This window comes from Propithecus coquereli, unplaced genomic scaffold (genome assembly GCF_000956105.1).
Source record: "Propithecus coquereli isolate 6110/MARCELLA unplaced genomic scaffold, Pcoq_1.0 Scaffold223, whole genome shotgun sequence".
NCBI lineage: Eukaryota > Metazoa > Chordata > Mammalia > Primates > Indriidae > Propithecus > Propithecus coquereli.
In genome coordinates this window covers 1,908,853-1,928,481 of record NW_012147523.1, presented here as the reverse complement: position 1 = coordinate 1,928,481, position 19,629 = coordinate 1,908,853, and the positions used below count along the sequence as shown (strand labels likewise).

At 39.7% G+C, this 19,629-nt stretch overlaps 1 protein-coding gene across 1 annotated transcript; it reads right to left on the bottom strand.

Moving 5' to 3' along the window:
- Positions 1-4,226: 4,226 nt before the first annotated feature.
- ZKSCAN2 (zinc finger with KRAB and SCAN domains 2) lies at positions 4,227-18,520 on the bottom strand. Its single transcript, XM_012644962.1, has 7 exons — positions 18,054-18,520; positions 16,836-17,022; positions 14,690-14,781; positions 14,205-14,331; positions 9,921-10,586; positions 7,899-8,378; positions 4,227-5,195 (listed from the first exon to the last, which is right to left on the bottom strand). The coding sequence occupies exons 1-7, from the start codon at positions 18,465-18,467 to the stop codon at positions 4,273-4,275; spliced, it is 2,889 nt and encodes a 962-aa protein (XP_012500416.1). The 5' UTR covers positions 18,468-18,520; the 3' UTR covers positions 4,227-4,272.
- Positions 18,521-19,629: the final 1,109 nt, after the last annotated feature.

Here is a 19,629-nt window from a genome sequence, read left to right as displayed (position 1 = left end):
GCTCAATCTGATATGTAAGTACTTAGGTTTTGCTACTTCTTTGGGTCTTCACTTCTTGTGGAGACTCCCATGTACATATAAAAATCTGTATGCTTTCTCCCATTAATCTGTTGTGTTAATTTAACCTTCAGGCCCAACCAGAAACCCTAAAAGTAAATTTTTGCCTTCCCTAACAGCTGTGTCTTTGGGGAAACTCTTGCAGCTACTTCCACGCAGGCTGTGGGTGAGTGCCCCTTCAGAATCACATGCAGCATGTGTAGCTAAGGCTAAGTCCCCCCTAGCATTGTCCCCAATGACAGGGGCAACTACAGAAAACTGCTGTCCAGGAACAGCTGTGCACTCACAAAAGATCCTTGCTTCCGGTAGGGGATAGGAGGGAACTGGAATGAGCTGGAATTCTTTTTTATTAGCTACTATGATTGGCTTTTATCAACTTCTTGGATAAGTTTTCTTTTCTGTTAATAGAAAAACACCCTTCAAATTATGGCAGAAACCAATGGGAGCCATTTATTTTAGGCATTTATTTCACATACAAGTTTTCAAGAAGACATCTAAGTGAACATCAATAGAGAACAATGAATAGACGTACATTTATACTTGGTCTCGGAATGCATTCAGACAGATGCAAAGGCTTATAGTTACATAAGTTACTCAGACACTCCTTTCATCTGGGGCTTCCCCAGCTCCCTCATAGGTGAGTCTTGTCTGTCACTGGGCGTCAGACCTCACAACATGGGCTTTCTTCACTTCAGCTACCTGCCATTGGCTATTAAGGTACCTAGGGGGCTGGGTGCTGTTGAACATGAGGGACTTGGCCTTTCTCCTTACTGAGCAAGCTCCTGGGCTGTCATGGCATTCCCTTTCCTAAAGCATCAAATGGATTCTGTATGGCCTGGATGCTGCATGCAATGGTGAGCCAGGCCAGTAGCCTAGTCTTAGAACCTCTTTCTCATCTATACCATGGTCAATAGACTCATGAAACATTAGAGCCAGAGCAACTAGGCAATCAAGTTCAACTTCTCTTCACATAAGGAACTAAGGCCCAGTGAGAGGCTATGATTTGTCAAACAACATTCACTAAGTGGTAGTGATGAGACTAAAACTTGTCTCTTTTGGCTTCTGGTCTAATGTTTATTCCACCATGGCAGGCTGCCCTGAGCTGTTTAAGTACATGTGTGAAGTTTTCCTCTTTAAAAAAGCCAAGGTTTCTTTCCAGAGGAATGAGTAAGGTTGAATGTGTAATAACATCACTGGTAAGAAGTGGAGGTATTTGTGGGAGTAACAAAGCAAGACTAGGCAGGAAATACAAGCCCAATTTCCAAAATGTCTTGGATGAGACGTTAGAGACTAAAATGTATGTTTATTCTACTTTTCAAAAATAGGAATTGATATAATTTCCAAAAAATAAGAAAAAATTGAATAAATATAGGTTTAGGTAGTTGGTTGAAGGGGGCTGTAAGTTTTGTTGAGCTTTCCAGCAGCCAGAACAAAGAGAAAAAGAAGTAAGTTATAAAAATCACAGTGTTTGTAAGATAAAAACTTTTTTTATTTTTTGCTTAGGATCAGAGCTTTCCTTGGTACTGAGATACTAAGATCTAGGAAAAAAAACTTTTTGTATGGATCTTCATAAAAGCAATGTTATCTCATATAAAAAACACATTAATCAGAACATGATTATTTATTTTGACTTGCATGACCCAGCTGAAAAAAGGATAAAATGCATGGAAACAAATAGTCTTGGTCTAATATGGAGGGTAAGACCTTCAGAACAAAGTCGATTAAATTAATACACAACCAAAAAGACCATTTAAAATTAGGAATATAGGTAGGGGAACCCAAATTCTACCTCAGCTTGATCCAGGCATAGGCAAATGAAACACAATCTGTTTGTTCCGCTAGAGATGGAATGGGTCTTGAGCCTGTCCTGCCATTGGGAAAGGTTGAGAGATGGAGGTATAGAATACAATTTTAGGCAATTTAGAGAAACTTTTCTGTGAGTGAAGGTGGTGTTCCCACGATTGAGTTATTGATCTTTTGTAACTGACACAAGTGTAAGTGGTAAGTGGCCCTACCTTTTGCTGTGATACTTCTCTATCATGTTGTAAGTTCCTTGAGTACAGGCACCATGCTCCCTTTTTTCCTTTCTGTATCCCTCACTGGGACTAGGACATGGCCTTACATATAACAGTGGTTAATAAATATTTATGAATAAGTCATCTACTTTCCTGAATCATGCTTCCATATAATTACCAATCCTGTGTACATATTACTAAGTGGTGATTTCTATTGATATGCATCTTCTCTAGAGTAGGAATTCCAGAACATCTACACAATATAAACACAAGCCCACTGGCACCACACACATCTTACTGTGCTAGGTACACTACCAACGTGAAACTGCACTTACTATTAGAAGTCTATAGTTCAGACAACATAGGAAATCAACCTATTGAGATTTGATCATAACATTTCCAACAAATATAAATCAGAAACATTTATCAAGGTTTACCTGAGTCACCTGCCTTCCAACAGGCCACACCCTACTCTCGCACCATAAATTGGATTTCTTTCCACAGTGTCTACCCTCCTTGGTACTTTGCTGAACAGGTTTCAAAAGATTCAAACATACTGAAAGGAAAAACGTTATCTCCAGATGTCTTCAAATAAGACAGCATTTGACAAAGGAAAGGAGAGATAAGAGCGAAATAATCACTTGCACACAGCCTTGACTCCGGTTATCTTTCCACTAAACTATGACTTCTCCCTCCCCAAAGCAAAGCCACTCTTGCTCACCTACGTATGTACTAAGGGTATAAATGCTACTGGCCTTATCTTGAAGCAACTGGCCCTGGAAAATCAAATTGCTGGGTTTCACCTATAACTCCCGTTGGAAGCTTTCCTTTAGTATTTACTGGGCTAGTGCCAAGGGGTTCTCAAAGAGATTTTTCAGACAAACAGGTAAACAAGGAAAACAAAAATGGAGTTCTGGATTATAAGTTTTTGTAACTAATTCCACTTTCATTCAGTGAGCTACAGAGTTGTATAAACTACTCAGGGCTCTACAATTTGGTTTATAATCCTATGAACAGGGACAAGAAGCCTCAGAAATAGAGACTGGTATATTTAACACAGCTACAGCCAGCCTTGGAAATGTTGGTCTGGACTGAGGTGGCTATCTGATACAAAGTGGGCCTAAGGAGTCCAACTGGTCTTAGAAATATTATTAATAAATGTCTCAGATCTCTACCACACTTTTTCCATATCCCTTAAAGTTTAGAAACACTACTATACAGTATTACACCGAAGTGTGGGGTGGGAGGTATAAATTATGTCAACATACCAGTCATGTTCTAGATAAGAGCCAGAGAAGTTACAGGGTAGAACTAGAATGTGTCTGAAATTCTACTTTACTTACTGAGACACATCACAGGGTTGCATCCCACTCAATCTGAGGAGGGCATGGTAGTAGAGTGAGAAAGGAGCACCCAGAATAATTAAGAGGTATGTGCAGGACTTATGACAAACAGCTAAAGGAACTGGAATTACTTATAGACTGGAGAAGCAGGAGTCAAGGGGATTCAAGTCTTCAGGTACAGAAAAGGATGCTGGGTGACCAACTGCTTCTGATCTCTATGGAGGGCAAGACATTAGTAACAGGATTTCAGTGACAATACAGTGATTATTCCCTAGCTATTTGGATCAACTTCTTGGCACAAAAAGGTACACTGTAATAGACTTCTGAAGAAAGCTATAAAATCTTCACTCTCCTTTTGTGAGTATCTTCAAAACCAAGATGGATTTGATGTAGTTCTGATCAGACTCCTGAAAGTTCTACATAAATGTGAAGATCTGTTATCAAGTTGCATCCAGGATCTTATGTAGCAGATAATGAAAAGAAAAAAAAAAAAAGGAAAAAAAACTTTCAGCATTTTTATCTTTTTGAAAACAACTCACCCACATGGAAGGATCTCGAATGCTGCTGGACTTCACGATCCAATAGCAGTGGCCTCAACATACCGAAGAGACTTTCGTTCTGAACTCAATTACCTTCTCCACTTTATTAAAGGAGAAGTTGAGATACATAGAAGGACAGGAACAGACTGATCAAGTTAGAGGCAGAGGTGAGAACAGGATGAAATTAAAGTGTTTAGTTTCTTTACATTCTCAAGTTAATCTTGGGAATTACATTTTATAGCTAAGAAAAGATTGCTTCCAAGAGTGAGATTAGGGTACAATGGCTAAAGGGACATTTAGGAAGAGAAGAGATCATCATCAAAAAGTTTTTCTGAATTCATCAGTCTTTCCCCTATGTGCGTTCTCTGGGGAATACACAGATGAAGGGTGTGGCAGAGGCTTTTCTCTCACATGAACTTCCCGGTGTTTGGTAAGAACAGAACTCTTACTGAAACGTTTGCCACACTGGGCACATCCATAGGGCTTCTCTCCAGTGTGTATTCTCCGATGTTCTCGAAATCTTGTACAGTTATTGAAACTTTTTTCACAATCCACACATTTGTAGGGATTCTCTCCAGTGTGGACTCTCCGGTGGGCACTGAAATGAGAACTGTTGGTAAAGCTTTTCCCACATTCTCCACACTGATAGGGCTTCTCGCCAGTGTGGGTTCTCTGATGTATAATAAGACTAGAGCTTTGACTAAAGCATTTTCCACACTCTCCACATCTGTAGGGTTTCTCTCCTGTGTGGATTCTCTGGTGGGCACCAAAATTTGAGGAGTCATTAAAGCTTTTCCCACAGTCGAGACATTTAAAAGGTTTTTCTCCTGTGTGGATTCTTTGGTGTCTGATTAGGCTCCTGCTTCTACCAAAGCACTTCCCACAGACACTACACTTGTAAGGATTTTCCCTCTGGTGGGTCATCCTGCACATAAGACGAGCACTCCTTCCAAAGCTTTCTCCATATTTGAGAAGTCTGTAGGGTCTCTTCCCCATGAAAAGCCTCTGATGCACGACGGTTTTCCCTACATCTCTAGGCTGAGATATCAGCTTTCCCTGTCTAATTCCTTGAAGGTTTTCCCATTGTCTTCCTGAGATGCATTCCCTTTTGCGGTATTTACTGAGATCAGTATTCTGGGAAAGAACTCTTTTGGACTTTTCTATTAATGCCCTATGCTGCTCCACGTCCTTATATATTACCTGCACTGGATCTTCCTTGATACTACTTCCAATTTCAAAATCTGGAAAAAGAAAAGACAATACAAATTTCACACAAGTCGTATATGAACATAAATAATTAACCTGGCCTGCAAGGCTTGGTATGTTAGGATCCCTATGTACTTCACTGGCCTGAGATCCTATGTATCTTCCCTGATTCATTACGTCATATTTTCTTGCAGTTCATGAACAGGCCAACAACACCCAGTACAGAACAGGCTTTCAGAAATGTTTTCTGGATTGAATTATAATCCAAGCTATTATTCCTCACCCATATCCTGATTAACATGGGAGCAACTTGGCTTATCTTCTTGAAGTTCCACTCTAATTCATCCTGTCTTCATTATTTGACACCTATACTAAAATATACTACACCATGCTAGTCTTTAAGTATAATAGAGTATACCAGAATATATTCTAGTGCCCAAGTCCAAATTCCTCAATGGTCTTGAGGGACTAAATTCACCAGTATCTGATCATATCCTATCCAAGAATACTTTCTACTTCTCCTCATATGTTCTTGTCACTTTGTTTTTCTGGTTGTCAAATTAACCACACTAAGTCAAATTTTAATTCTCACTGTTCCCCAAACTGGAATTATTTTCTCCTCACTCTTTCAATCTACATCTCATGTTCACTACAAGGTACATCTTGGATCCAGCTTTCTGTGAAGTTTGCTGGACAGAGATCATGACATGTGAAGAGACACAAGCTTTGGAATCACACAGCTCTGGTTCTGATCCCATCTTGGTCACTTATTAACTGTATGATTTTTGCATTAACTTTTTATTATGTGAAATTGAAACATATAGTAAAGTAAAGAGAATAGTATTTATCATGAACGACCACGAATCACTTATCTACCTTTAACAGTGATCTATTTACGGTCAATCCTGTTTCATTTCTATTTCCACACACTCCCTGTTTCCTCTATCTAGACTACTTTGAAGCCAATTCTAGACAACGTATTACTTCCTCCATAAATATTTCACAAGCTGTGTAACTTAGGCCCAATTCAGGTTTGATTCCAAAATCCTAATTCTTAAGCATCTCCTATCCTGCCTTGTTTCTACTTGTCAGTGTCATCATTAATTTCCTTCTATACATTTAGTTGAAACTGCTAGTAACTCTCATTTCCAAGTGTGGTGGCTGTGGTATGGGTTGGGGAGAAGAGGGCAGCCATCAATCAATCCAGTAACTTAAGTAAAAAACTCCAACAGTGCCATCTTTCATTTAGCAGTAGTTCTTTTAAAGCTTTCTGATTGAGTCCAATGTTGTTCTGGGGTTTGGAGGAAGTCTCAGCCTAGTAGTCAGCTCAGACAGAACCTGATAATTTGAGGATAGGTCTGGAACTCACGTTAAGATTCACAAGGACTCTGTTTCCATAATTATCAAAACCAGGATTATATAGGACTTACATTTAAGCCTTTATAATTTCCCATATAAATACTACCAGAGAGCTACATATGAACTTCCTTCTCTGTTGTAACTGGACATTACTTTCGCTTGCTGGGCTTCAGTTCTGTAGTCAATTCAGGCAAACTGGAGCCTCTTGCTTCAAGAAACTAGTCTTATACTACCTCACACATTCAAATGATTCCTGGGGGATTAATGTAGTGCTACCAAAAGACAGAGCTCCTGTCCCTCAGGAGCTCACCATTTACTGGAAGATCTTAGGACATAGAAAGTGTTCTGTGCCATAAGACAGACAGACAAAGTATGAGAGTGGAGAGAGAATTTGGACATGAAAATACATAAAACCAAGGACATTCAAGATGGAGAGAACATCAAGAGCTAAAATTTAGATGTGAGAGAGCTTAAGGTACATGTAGAAAATAGAAAGTAGTTTTGTTTTGAATAAGCATAGAGTGTAGGAAGAAAAATACTAATGCACAAGGCTAGAATAAGATGAGCTCAGATTAAAAATGGATGTAAAACCTCAGAGAAAGTATGGATGGGAAAAACTGGTTTGAAGACTTTTACAATAGTCTAGGCAAGAGATAGAGAAAGACTGAACTACAGTAGTGGCTATGGTAACTGAAGAGGGGACTGATAAGACATGATAGGCTACAACCATTGACAAAACGTGTCACATGCCTGGATGATGATGATGAACAAGGAGGTATCAAGATCACCTCTGAAGTTTTAAGACTGGATGAGCTGTGGGAGACCACAGGGAAGAGCCATGAGGTAGGGAGGAAGATGGCACTTTAATTTTGAACATATTAAGACTGAGCTACTGGTGAGATGGCCACAAGGGTATCCGGCAGTCAGTGGGAAAGATGCATGGTGGAGCTCAGGACCAGAATAGTCTCTCTCTCATTTTGTCTTTGCTTATCATTTTTTCTCATACATACCACATATAGCTGTGAGATATTTCTGTTTTGAGCTTATTGACACACCTCCTTCATCCAAGTTTTTTCTCATGTATAATTCCAAGTTCTTCTACCTCACTGTATTTCCAGGAGATACACTGACCCATACAGATAAAAACCAAGATCCCAAAGACCAAGTCACTAAAATATGAGTTCCTCCTTTGAATTCAAAGCACCATGAGAACAGGAACTGTTTTATTCATTGTTATATATCCTGTTCCTCAAATAGCACATGGCCTTCAAATAGTTGTTGAATGAGTAAATATTCACAAGCAATGTGCCAGATCAACTGATTTTTCAGTAAATCACACTTCCTCCTCTCTTAGACTAAAACCCTTTCATAATCCTTACCATTTGGATCTGGAGGTCCCTGGAATTCCAGCTCTTGTATAATTTCCTCTTCACTCACTCTCTCGCTGCCAGAATCTTCTATCACTGCCTCCTGTGAGGTCTCCTCTGCTTCCCAACCTGTAGGTTCCTCGTGTTCAACCTCAATATCCTCTCTTTCTTGCCTTAAGGGTGAAGAGACTTCTTCTGGGGTGCTGGTGGAGGGGGCAGATGCCCGAGAGTTAATTAGGGCATCCATCTCCTTGTAGAATGCACAGGACTCTAGCACGTGGCCATTTTTCACTTTGCGGTAACTCTTCTGAAGGCTTTTGAACTTGGTTCGGCATTGTTCTGGTGTCCGGAGGAAGCCACACTCCCGAAGTTGTTCAGCCACGGCCCCATACAATTTGCTCTTCCGATGACAGGCTTGAAGTGCTTCATAAAACCGAGTCTCACGGAGGATATCAAGGAAAGTCTTGGTTTCCTCATAGCCCCAGTGTACACCTGCCATTCGAGGATAAAGTTCAAAGATAACAGAAAAGGAGTCATCATGAAATGTAAGGGGTTAAAAAAAATCACATTCACAGTAGCAACAGGAACTATGATATGCCTAGGATTAAGCTTTGCAAGAAATGAGGTCTATATAAAAAAATTTACAGTATTTTATTGAAAGACATAAAAGAACTAGAAAAAACAGACACTATGTTTTTGGACGGAAGGCTCAAGTTGAACAAATATCAATTCTCAAATGAATCTATATAGTTAAAGTCCCAACGAGATTTTAACTGAAATTGATAAGCTCATTTAAGTTTACTTGGAAGAGTAAAAATGTAATCCCCCAAATCTGCCATTGCTATGGAGATTAACTAAAGGATTTAACTGTCTAAAAGTATCTTTTCAAAGTAGTTAAGAATAACAGACTAAAATACCCAATCGGAACTTTTCCCCCCAAAGTTCTTATCACTTCTTTAACCAGTGTTCTGAAGAGCAGAACTATGTCCAAAGTAGTTTTGACATCATTGAGTCCTCTACTCTGAAAGATGAAATGATCTGCAAGACAAGCAGATGTTCTGTATTTATAGTAGAATAAAACTTTTCAGGATGTGTCTGAATATAATTGGTTAAATATGCTTTTTGTAATCTTTAGTAAGAGTGATTTTTATCCTTTATTTTACTAGGTGGCCTCTTCTGGTCCTATCACTGGATTCCCATGTTTGAGATCACCCCAAGAACCCAACCCTCATGTTTATGGATTTTTCAGACTGGTGAGTCACAACTCTGTGAGGTATTCTTAGCCATATTTTACAGACAAGAAAACTGAAGCTCAAAGTAGTTACATGATATGTCCACTGTCACACAGTTATTAACTGGCAGTTTAACTCTGCATGTCCCAGTCACCAAATATTCAATACCAGCTTTCTTTTGCATGGTGTATCTTTCTATCTTTTTAAATTTAAGGACTCTGTGTTCTTATATTTAAGATATATCTCTTATAAGCAACATATAGTTGTTTTTTAATGTCTATTTTTTGCCATTAATGATATATTAGAATTTTTATCTACCATTTATTTTCTTTCAATTTGACGTGTATTTTGTGTTACCATTTTCTCTCTTTTTTTGTCTTTAGATTAAGCAAAACTTTTTAGTTCATTTTTTATAGTCCTTTAACTTGTTACATACTCTTTTGCTGGTTATAATAATGCATCCTTGACTTATTACAATCTAATACAATTGATTGCTTTATACCAATTTTCAGATCCTTAGAACCATTTAGCTCTATTTATCTTCCTTCTACAAGCCCCCAAATACTCAAAAACCCACGCTGTGCTCTAAACTGAAAAAGAAAACTTCCATGGCCACTCATTGCTTTCACTCAGACTGCACTGGGCATAGAAACAAACATCTGAGAGTACTTTCAGTCATGTGGCCAATCACAGTGAAAGTGGCAAGGCATGCTGACAGCACACCCCAGGTTTGGTTGCTTCTAGTTTACTTCTTTTTCCACACATCCATTTTCATACCAGAAAAAAAAAGCACAATTCTTACCACTTAGGTTTTGAAACAAGACAGGGGCACCACGGATCTCAGACTTGCGGATAAATTCAATGCCCATTTCATCACCATCAGAATCTTCTGCAGCTTCCTCCTCCTCCACCAAACTGATCTGTTCTTTAGCAGTGATGCCAATTCTCTTCAGTCTGGGCAGAGATATCATCTGTTTTGGTTTATCAGTGGATGAAGCATGGGCTGCAGGGTTCAACAAAGCATCCATGTCCTCAAAGAAGGCGCAGGGTTCTAGCATGTGGCCATTTCTCACTTTTCGATAGCTCTTCTGGAGACTTTTGAACTTGGTCCGACACTGTTCTGGAGTTCGGAGGAAGCCACATTCTCGCAACCATTCAGCCACAGCACCATATACCTGGCTATTTCGGGGACAAGCCTGAAGTGTTTCATAAAAGCGAGATTCTTTGAGAATTGCAAGAAAAGTCTTAGTTTCCTCATAGCTCCAATGAACACCTGCTATTTTTTCATCTTCTAAACCCCATTGTTGCTGCTCTCTCCATGTTTTTCCTGCATTCCTTGCAGGGATCTGAATAGCATGAATTGACTTTTCCTTGATATTCCTCTTACTAGAGGAATATAGACCTAGAGTCCACGGCTCCTTTCTTTCTTCCAACTGGGCTATCTTGTTAGATGTAGACACTGTACTACCTACAGTAAAAGAAACACATTTCATGGTAGACGCAGAAGTCATTACTGCATGCCTCAATCTGCTATAGCATGTTTTTCCAGACCTCTTCTTCACACCAAAGCCTTTCTTAGCCATGACAATGCATGCTATAGTTATTCTTACATGACTTCTTTGGCACAATCATCTATCTATTGACTTACACTATCAGTTTACTTCTCATATATGTATCACTTTTTTTCCTAGCTAGTTCTTACAGGAAAAGCTTTAAGGGTAAGAAACATATTTTATTACCTTTGATTCCCTCTCAGTAGCTAACACTGTATTAGGTTCAGAGCATGGTCCTAACCAGTATTTGTTACTTATAAAGTATACTTGGGTATGTTCCCCACACATCATCCATATCCACGCCAATATACACACATATATACATAGTGGAGCCATGAGAGATGAGAAGTCAAGAGTTTTTGCAAAATTATATTACAAAGCTAAAGTAATCAAAACAGTATGGTACTGGCATAAAACAGACACAAAGACCAGTGGAACAGCATACAGAGCCTAGAAATAAATCCATGCATGTATGGTCAACTAAACTTTGACAAGGATGCCAGGAACACACAATTGGGAAAAGATAAATAAATGGTGTTGGGAAAACTAGATATCCACGTACAAAAGAGTGAAACTGAACCATTTATCTTACACCACTCACAAAAATTAACACAAAATGGATTAAAGACTTAAATGTAAGACCTGAAACCATAAAACTCCTAGGAGAAAACAGAGAAAAAGCTCCTTGACATTGATTTTTTGGATATCACATTAAAAGTACAGGCAACAAAAGCAAAAATAAGTAAGTGGGACTACTTCCAACTAAAAAGCTTCTGCACAGCAAAGGGAAAAATCAACACAGTGAAGAGACAACCTCCGGAATGGGGGAAAATATATGTAAACCATATTTCTGATAAGAGGTTAATATCTAAAATATACAAGGAATTCATACAACTCAATAGCAAACAAACAAAAAAAACCCAACAAATAAACCAATTAAAAATGGGGCAAAGGACCTGAATAGACATTTTTCCAAAGACATACAAGTGGCCAAAAAGTAAATGAAAAGGCATTCAACATCACTAATCATCAGGGAAATGCAAATAAAAACCATAATGAACTATCACCTCATACCTGTTAGAATGGTTATCATCAAAAAGACAAAAGATAATAAGCGTTGGCAAGGAGAAAATGGAGCCCTTGTGTACTGCTGATGGAAATGCACAACCATTATGGAAAACAGAGGTTCTACAGAAAACTAAAAATATAATTACCGTATGATTTAGCAATCCCACTACAGGGTATATAGCCAAACGAATTCAAGTCAGTATGCCAAAGAGATATCTATACTGCCATGTTCAATGTAGTATTATTCACATATAGCTAAGATATGGAAGCAAGTAGGTGTCCATCATTAGATGAACAGATAAAGAAACTGTGTTATATATACACAATGGAATACCATTCACTCTTGAAACAGCAGGAAATTCTGTCATTTGCAACAACATGGATGAACCTGGAGTATATTATGTTAAGTGAAATACTCTAGGCAAGAAAGACAAATACTGCATGATCTCACTTACATGTGGAATGTAAAAAAGTCAAACTCAGAAGTGGACAGAATGATGGCTACCACGGGCTGGACGAGGAGGGAGGATGTGGAAAAATGGGAGATGTTAAAGGGTACAAAATTTCAGTTAGGAGGATTAAGCTTTAGTGACCTACTGCATAGAATGATGACTATAATAAATAAAAATGCATTGTGTATTTCAATTTGCTAAAACAGTAGATTTAATGTTTTCACCACAAAAAAACGATAAGCATGTGAGGTGACGGATTTGTTAATTAGCTTGATTTAATCATTTTATAATGTAAACATGTATCAAAACATCACACTGTACCCCATAAATATATACAATTATTACTTTTAAATCAAAAATATTTTAAATAAGACAAAAGATAACAAGTGTTGGTGAAGTTGTGGAGAAAAGGGAACCCTTGTGCACTATGGGTGGAAATGTAGTTGGTATGATCATTATGTAAAACTGTACAAAGGTTCCTCAAAAAATTAAGTATAGAACTACCATATGATCCAGCAATCCCACATCTGGGTATATATCCCGAGGAAACAAAATCAGTATTTTGAAGAAATATTTGCACTCCTATCTTCATTGCAGCATTATTCACAATAGCCAAGACATGGAAACAACCCAAGTGTCTGTTGATGGGTAAATGAAATTCAGTGAAAATGTAAAAATAAAAGATATATACATATAGACATATATAAATATATACAAATAATGGAGTATTACCCAGCCATAGAAAAGAAGGAAATCCTGCCATTTGTGACAAAATGGATGAACCTAGAGGGCACTATGCTGAGTGAAATAAGCCAGACAGAGAAAGACAAACATTCTATGATCTCACTCATATATGGAATCTAAAAAAGTTGAACTCATAGAAAGAGAGAACAGAATGGTGATTGGGTGATTGACAAGGGCTTATGAGAGGGATAGGAAAATGTCAAAGGGTATAAAATTTTACGTATAAGATTAATAAGTTCTGGGAATTTATTGCATAGCATGGTGACTAATGCTAATAATACTATATTGTATGTTTGAAATTATTGTATATTTTAAATTTACTAAATGATTAGATCTTAAGTATTTTCACTATACACGCACACCCCTAAACACACAAAGGTAACTAGGTGAAGTAATACATGTGCTAATTAACTTGACTGTGAAATTATTTCACAATGTTATTATATAAAAACATTAAGTTGTATACCTTAAATATATACACTTTTACGGGTTAATTATACCTCAATAAAGCTAGAAAAAATTTTTGGCAGAAGAATCTAATTTTAAGATAAAAACTTATAGGAACCCAAAAACAGATGTATCAAAGAAATAAAGTGCAGTTGTTTTACTTAAGGAGGTTGTGGGGGTGGGGGAGTAGAAAAGCCCTATAACTTATGAGACACATCAAAGTTAACTTTTTCCTCAAAAGAGACTGAAATCTACTCTTCTATTACATGAAGGGGAAAAATAATCTGTGATTTCACATTTTATAATTAGTACAGATAAATTTTTCAGAAGTATTTATTGAAAACATAAAATATTTCATTAACTCAAAAAAAAAAAGAACTTTCAGAGATATTCTGGTAAGATTAACAGGAAAGAGTGCTAAGAACAGGAAGCAAATTGAGTTTGCTACCTTATAATACTGAAGACATAAATATGTCTTAAATTTGAATCCTAGCTACATTGCTTACTTTAATTTTTGACTAGGGGAAGTTTCTTAACTTCTCTAAGCCTCAGTTTCTTGGGGAATAACACCATCTATTATACTAGGCCATTTTATATAAGTATGACAGTTATATATAATTCTTCTCCAGTGTTTTAATCACTAAATTATTTTATTTTTTACTGGAAGGAAGAATGGGTGAGGTGAGAGAACCTAGATAACTTATTAGACAATCCATGGAGATCCTCTTTAAGTGTTAACATTTATATCTATCTTATAATCAGTAGAAATAAATATATTAGAAATCCCCAAGTCTTTTATTTGGAAAGGAAAAGAATCCTTACCCAAGGAGACCATGTTCCCAACACTCTCCTTCCTGACACCCCGGTAGAGGTCTCTGTGAGCAGGAATCTGATGCACACTCTTTTTGTAGGAAAAACCTCTCATCATGTGGACATCTTTCAATGGTTTCTGTAACGACACTAACACCAATGACTACCAAGATAACTGTGTAGACCTCCAAAAGATGAATGATCATGGATGAAGCAGAGAAGGGCCCCAAAGAAGAACTGAAATCAAGGAGCGAAGTACATATTATGCACCAAATGAAGCAGAAGATAAAATAAAGAATCATAAGATGAGGTAAGAGATGTGATCCAGCAAGGCGTCCCATTACTCAGAAGACTTGGTCCAATCTTTTCTGGAAAAGGAATAAAGGGGAAAAAGTCTCTTGGAAGGAATGTACAAATTTGAGGATACTAAAAGCACAGGAAATCACAGTCACTAAGCACCCTAGGAAGGAAGGCCAGAAAGGACAATTACAATTTACCTGGGACCCAGAAGGAAGTCGTGTGGCTGTCACTTCTTGATCTGTGGTGCTCCATTCACCAGCAGGGGAAGGAACCCACTGAGAAGGTCGAGCTGTAAAAAGAGAAAGAAATAATTACTATTCTGGGCTCTGGCCCTTTAATCCCTGCTGCTTCTCCTATTAAGAAATGGGCATGTATTTAAAAACCAACAAATACAAACAGATCATTTTCTTGATTTCAGAACAATGCCTCAAATCACAGGGCCCTAAAGGCAGGCTCACAAACTCTAGCGCTTTCAGGGAGTGAGCAGGTAAAGTACATGATGAAGGGGGCTAGGTAAGGACGGTGGGGAACTAGAGAGCATGTCCCATGTGAAGAGCACAGCAAATGCTCAGCTCCAGCAGATGCTTCAATGTGAGACTAAAGCTATGGCTCTGGTAGAGTCAGCTTCTCAATTTTTCAAGAGAAGCCAGAAATATGGACTTTATATATAATCTCTGAAGTCTTAAACCTTGAGAACTAAAAACAAACAATAAAGCCCCCAAATGAAAACTCTTTGTAGGCAAAACAAAAGAAGTCTGACTTGGCATGCAAGTTACCAGTTTGTGATCTCTAGTGTAAGTTCCTTATGAGTGAATACTGTCCTAAGAATGTAGCATACATAGCTATGTAGTAATGGACTGGCACCCCTCAAGGGTGGAAGGAAGACATATAAACATCTACATAGCACAATTTGTGGTCTAACTTCTTCCCTATCTCGGGAAAACTTAAAGAATAAACATCATTTGTGATCAAGAACTCAAAAGCTTGCTCCACTGCTTTCTAAAGAAGCAAATCAAACCACTTCCTTGGAAACATTATAATGCCTGAGGCACACATGGCTGGAATCCTACATCTTCTTTTAGAATGAATTCATCTTTCTGAGATATCTATCCCTCAAATTTTCTGTCCTCCAAGCCCCCAGTTAGTACTTCAATTTTTCCACTTTAGAGATTCCTTGTTGGCTTGGGATGGCAAAACCCAGAAATACCACAAATAGGTATTTATTGGACTAACTTTATAGGTTAAAGTCATTGGGGCCATCTAATCCATGTGAACAAGGGAGCTTTGATGCTAATAAATACACTCTGAATAATTCAGAAACCACTAATATTTGCAATGCATTATATCATAGTATGAATTTGGGGAGGGGTAAAAGGGTGGGATATAGTAGTAGTCAATTTTGCCTCTCAGTGCAGGGTTGCATAAATCAGATTTGAGTTTAAAAGTAACTGTGCCATTAAAGGATAAAGGAAACTAACATTAATTGAGCACTATTATGCATTGGCCCTTTTACATTGCTTAATTCAATTTACACTAATGACCCTGTTATTTCCTTTTTACAGATGAGAGAATGGAAAGTTTGAGAAGTACCTGACCAAAGCCACACAGATAAAAAATGGCAAAGCTAGGTTTTGAATCCAGGTCTGTCTGCCTCTACAGTCTAAGCTCTTAACCTCTGTGCATTAATGCTCCTTTTCATATTACTTGCCAAGATTGCAGAAAGAGGGTGGCAGAGACAGGATATAAATGAAAGTTATTTTATCATTCCTCTCTTTAAGCCTGAGATAGAGCCACACCTCAAGGGATGGAAAGATCACTGTGGACTGTGAAGGACAGGGTTTCATTTCCTCGTATTTGATTTGATTTATTAATGGCTAGAGCAACCGTGAACATCAGTGGTCCCTTTTCTGTGAAGACTTATTACTATTTGTCCCTCTCATTATGCCACTTCTGTGATGCCTTCACTTGTGAGTCAATTTTTAAATATATATGTCTTGTTTCTCTTTCCAGTTTTTCAAGTTGTTTACAGTCAGCCAAGAGCACATACACATACACACAAGGCAGGACTAAAAAACACAAGCTGACTGTGGAATGGAGATTGAAAATAACACTACAAAACCTCAATGCTGGCCCAGGCAATCTAAGTTCCCCCAGTTTCCATCTTTAAGATCCCTTTTTCCTTATACTGTCCATGTTCCCAACTCTTGAAGCCTTTCTCCCCAAATACTCAATTTATTTTCAAATATATATTTAGGGGACCCTACACTGAGCAATACACAGTGTAAGGGATACAATATAAATCTGCATGGTCCCTGCACTGGGCATGCCCTGAGTCCTTCTTACCATTCTTGGGTAAGGGTTGATGTTCTTTCTTTCGGTTCAGCTGTTCCTGGTGTCCTGAGTGGAGGCTTCCAGCTTCCTCCCGAGATACCACCCTGGCTTGGGTCTCCATCTGGTCTGGCTGAAAGTCTGCCACCTCCCACACTGCTCCAAGTGGGGCTTGCTTCTTTCTGTGTACAGGACTACTGACCTGGGAAATAAAGTCAATACCATAATGGAAAAAGGGAGGAAAAGAGGTCCAAATCAGGGGCCAAATTCTCCCAAGAAAGAGAAATCGAAGAAGGATAGAAGACATAAGAAGGAATGAAAATTTCACTCTATTGCTAAGGGTGCCTCTGAGGGCACTGGGTTAACAGTACTGTCCAGGAGTTTGGGCATAAAGGAACAGAAGAGTGCTCTTTATTACTACATAGAGGGGAAAAATCTCTCAGGAGTGAAATACATAGCCTTCCTGTTACTAGAATAGCTGTGACTTGAGTCCTCACATCCACTAGGTTCACAGAAAAATAATCGTTATCAGAACATAAATATATTCATTAGTGAACTGAAAACTTATAAAATTAATCTCCACATCTGTCTATCTATCCCTGACCAACACAGCAACCTGCTGATATATTTTACATAACGTAAATCCTGTGCAAGGTGAAACTGCAAATCTTGCAAATACTGCAGGATTTCATGAGGTTAATTAAAGGCATGTTGAAAAAAAACTAGAAGAGCATGCGAAACTATTGAAAAATGAAGATCTGGCAGTTAAACTGGAGCAGAGTGACAAGGATGATGGCAATGACAGCACTTCAGAAGAAACTGACTGGAATATTAAACAATTAGAGAGGACTCTGGGATAACAGATGGAGTTCATCTTTTTTTGAGGGGAGGAGCAAAAATAACCTTCTTTGATCAAGCTGCAAAAGTCAACCCCTGTGAAGCATAACCATATTGTTCTCTCATATATTTTTGTTGCAAATATTATGCCAAAGATTAAAACAAATACTTGGGTGCATAATGTTTAGTTTCATTTGCAAGATAATATTTCAATCAAAGCTTTTATTTTTCTACTTAGTATAAAATTCTGATCCTCTTTTAAGTGGATTTACTTTAAGGGTCTTTTATTAGTACCATTTATCTTTCCATAATAAGCACTTCTTGTAATACATCCCTGTCCACATGCCTTTCTCATTCTCTTCTTTCTAAATATAGAAATTTGGAAAATCGTCTCACCTGCTGTCTTAGTCTTCCAGTCTCTTTCTCTAAATGTACTACCAGCGCGACCGCCTCCTCTCCACTTTCTGGACACTGTTTCTGTGCCCAAGCCTGAATCTTGTCTGGTAAAATGGTGAGAAACTGCTCAATCACCAGCAGTTCAAGTATCTGCTCCTTGGAACGTATTTCTGGCTTCAGCCACCGGCAGCAAAGTTCCCAGAGTTTACTGAAAGCTTCATGGGGTCCGGTCACATCCTCATAACAAAATTGCCTGAAGCATTTGCGAAAGGTCTCAGACTCAGAGATATCTGATCCTTCCAGAATGGGCTCTGATGTCCACTCGGGGTGGACATTATTTTTTTCCACCTTCATTATTAGGCACCCCTCAACTTCCAGGGGTGCGTCGATCTGAGGGTCCAGGGCTGCAGCCATGCTCCAACTCGAGGGTCAGCCTCACGTCTAGCTCAAAGTACGGGCCCAGTAAGCTTCCAAGACGTCCCTGTTTAAATTAATGTTCTTGGAATTGTGGTAAGGTAGGGAGGTAAAACGACAGTGGCAGCAAGAACAGGGTACTCCAAGCTGATTAATCAAATCTATCCGAGGCCCTTGAACAGGTTAACGTGCACCCTAAGGTCCAAAAACCCAGTCGCTTCTCCAAACGAGATGTATCCTCGCAAAGTGATTTTCCAGGGTGCATCCCTTTTAGTTCAATGACGGAAACCAAGAGACTCGAGGACTGGGAGGAAATCAAGCGGATTGAGGAAAGGATGGACAGAGGAGGCAGCCGGGGCCGGAGGGGGTGTGTCAGATACCCCGGGGTCAGGCTTCGGGGAGGCGAGGCCCCGAGTGGGTGGGGCCGGATGTGCAGGCCCCGCCCGGCCCCGGGTTCCGCGCTGGGGTCACCGCAGCGCTAGGGTGTCCGGTGGGGTCCGGCGGTGTCCGAGGCCAGCGCCGGGCTCTTTCTGGGCCCACAGCGGCCCCAGCCGTCCTCAGAAAACCTTCTGCACGCCGAGAAAAAGCTGCAGAACGGTTCTACCCGGAGGGGAGCGAAGCCGCGGGACGAAGCATAGGCCTCTCAGGGGGCGGCGGCCAGCTCCTCGCGTTGAGCCTCGTCCACTCGGCCCGCGGAGAGCGCGGGTGTCGCTGGGAGCCAGGGCTACGCATGCGCCGCCCGCAAGCGAGCGCCGCGGGGTCCGCGCGAGGCTTCCTCGCGGGCGAGAGGCTAGGGGGAGGGGGCTGTGTGGTGGACTCTCGCGAGAGAGCGCAGCGCGACGACTTGCCGCTGAGGGACTTTAGAACTGAGGGAGGCGGAGGGTCTTCCCCGGGGCGGAGGGACACAGTGGGACTCCAGTACACATTCCGCGGAACATGGTGGAACGGTATGAGAAAGGGGAGTGCGAGTCCTGCTTCAGGCGGAGAATATAGGCGGAGGAGAGACATCCCTGAGGTGGAGGAGCGCTGCTGGGCAGGCGGCACAAAGTCCTTTTTGTTCCGGAAGAACACGCGGTGAGTGGGGACTCCTTTGTCTTGCGGAGGGATTGCGTGTCATTTTTCCGCCCCAGGCCCTCGGTGGATCCCGACGGGCGTTCTGGTG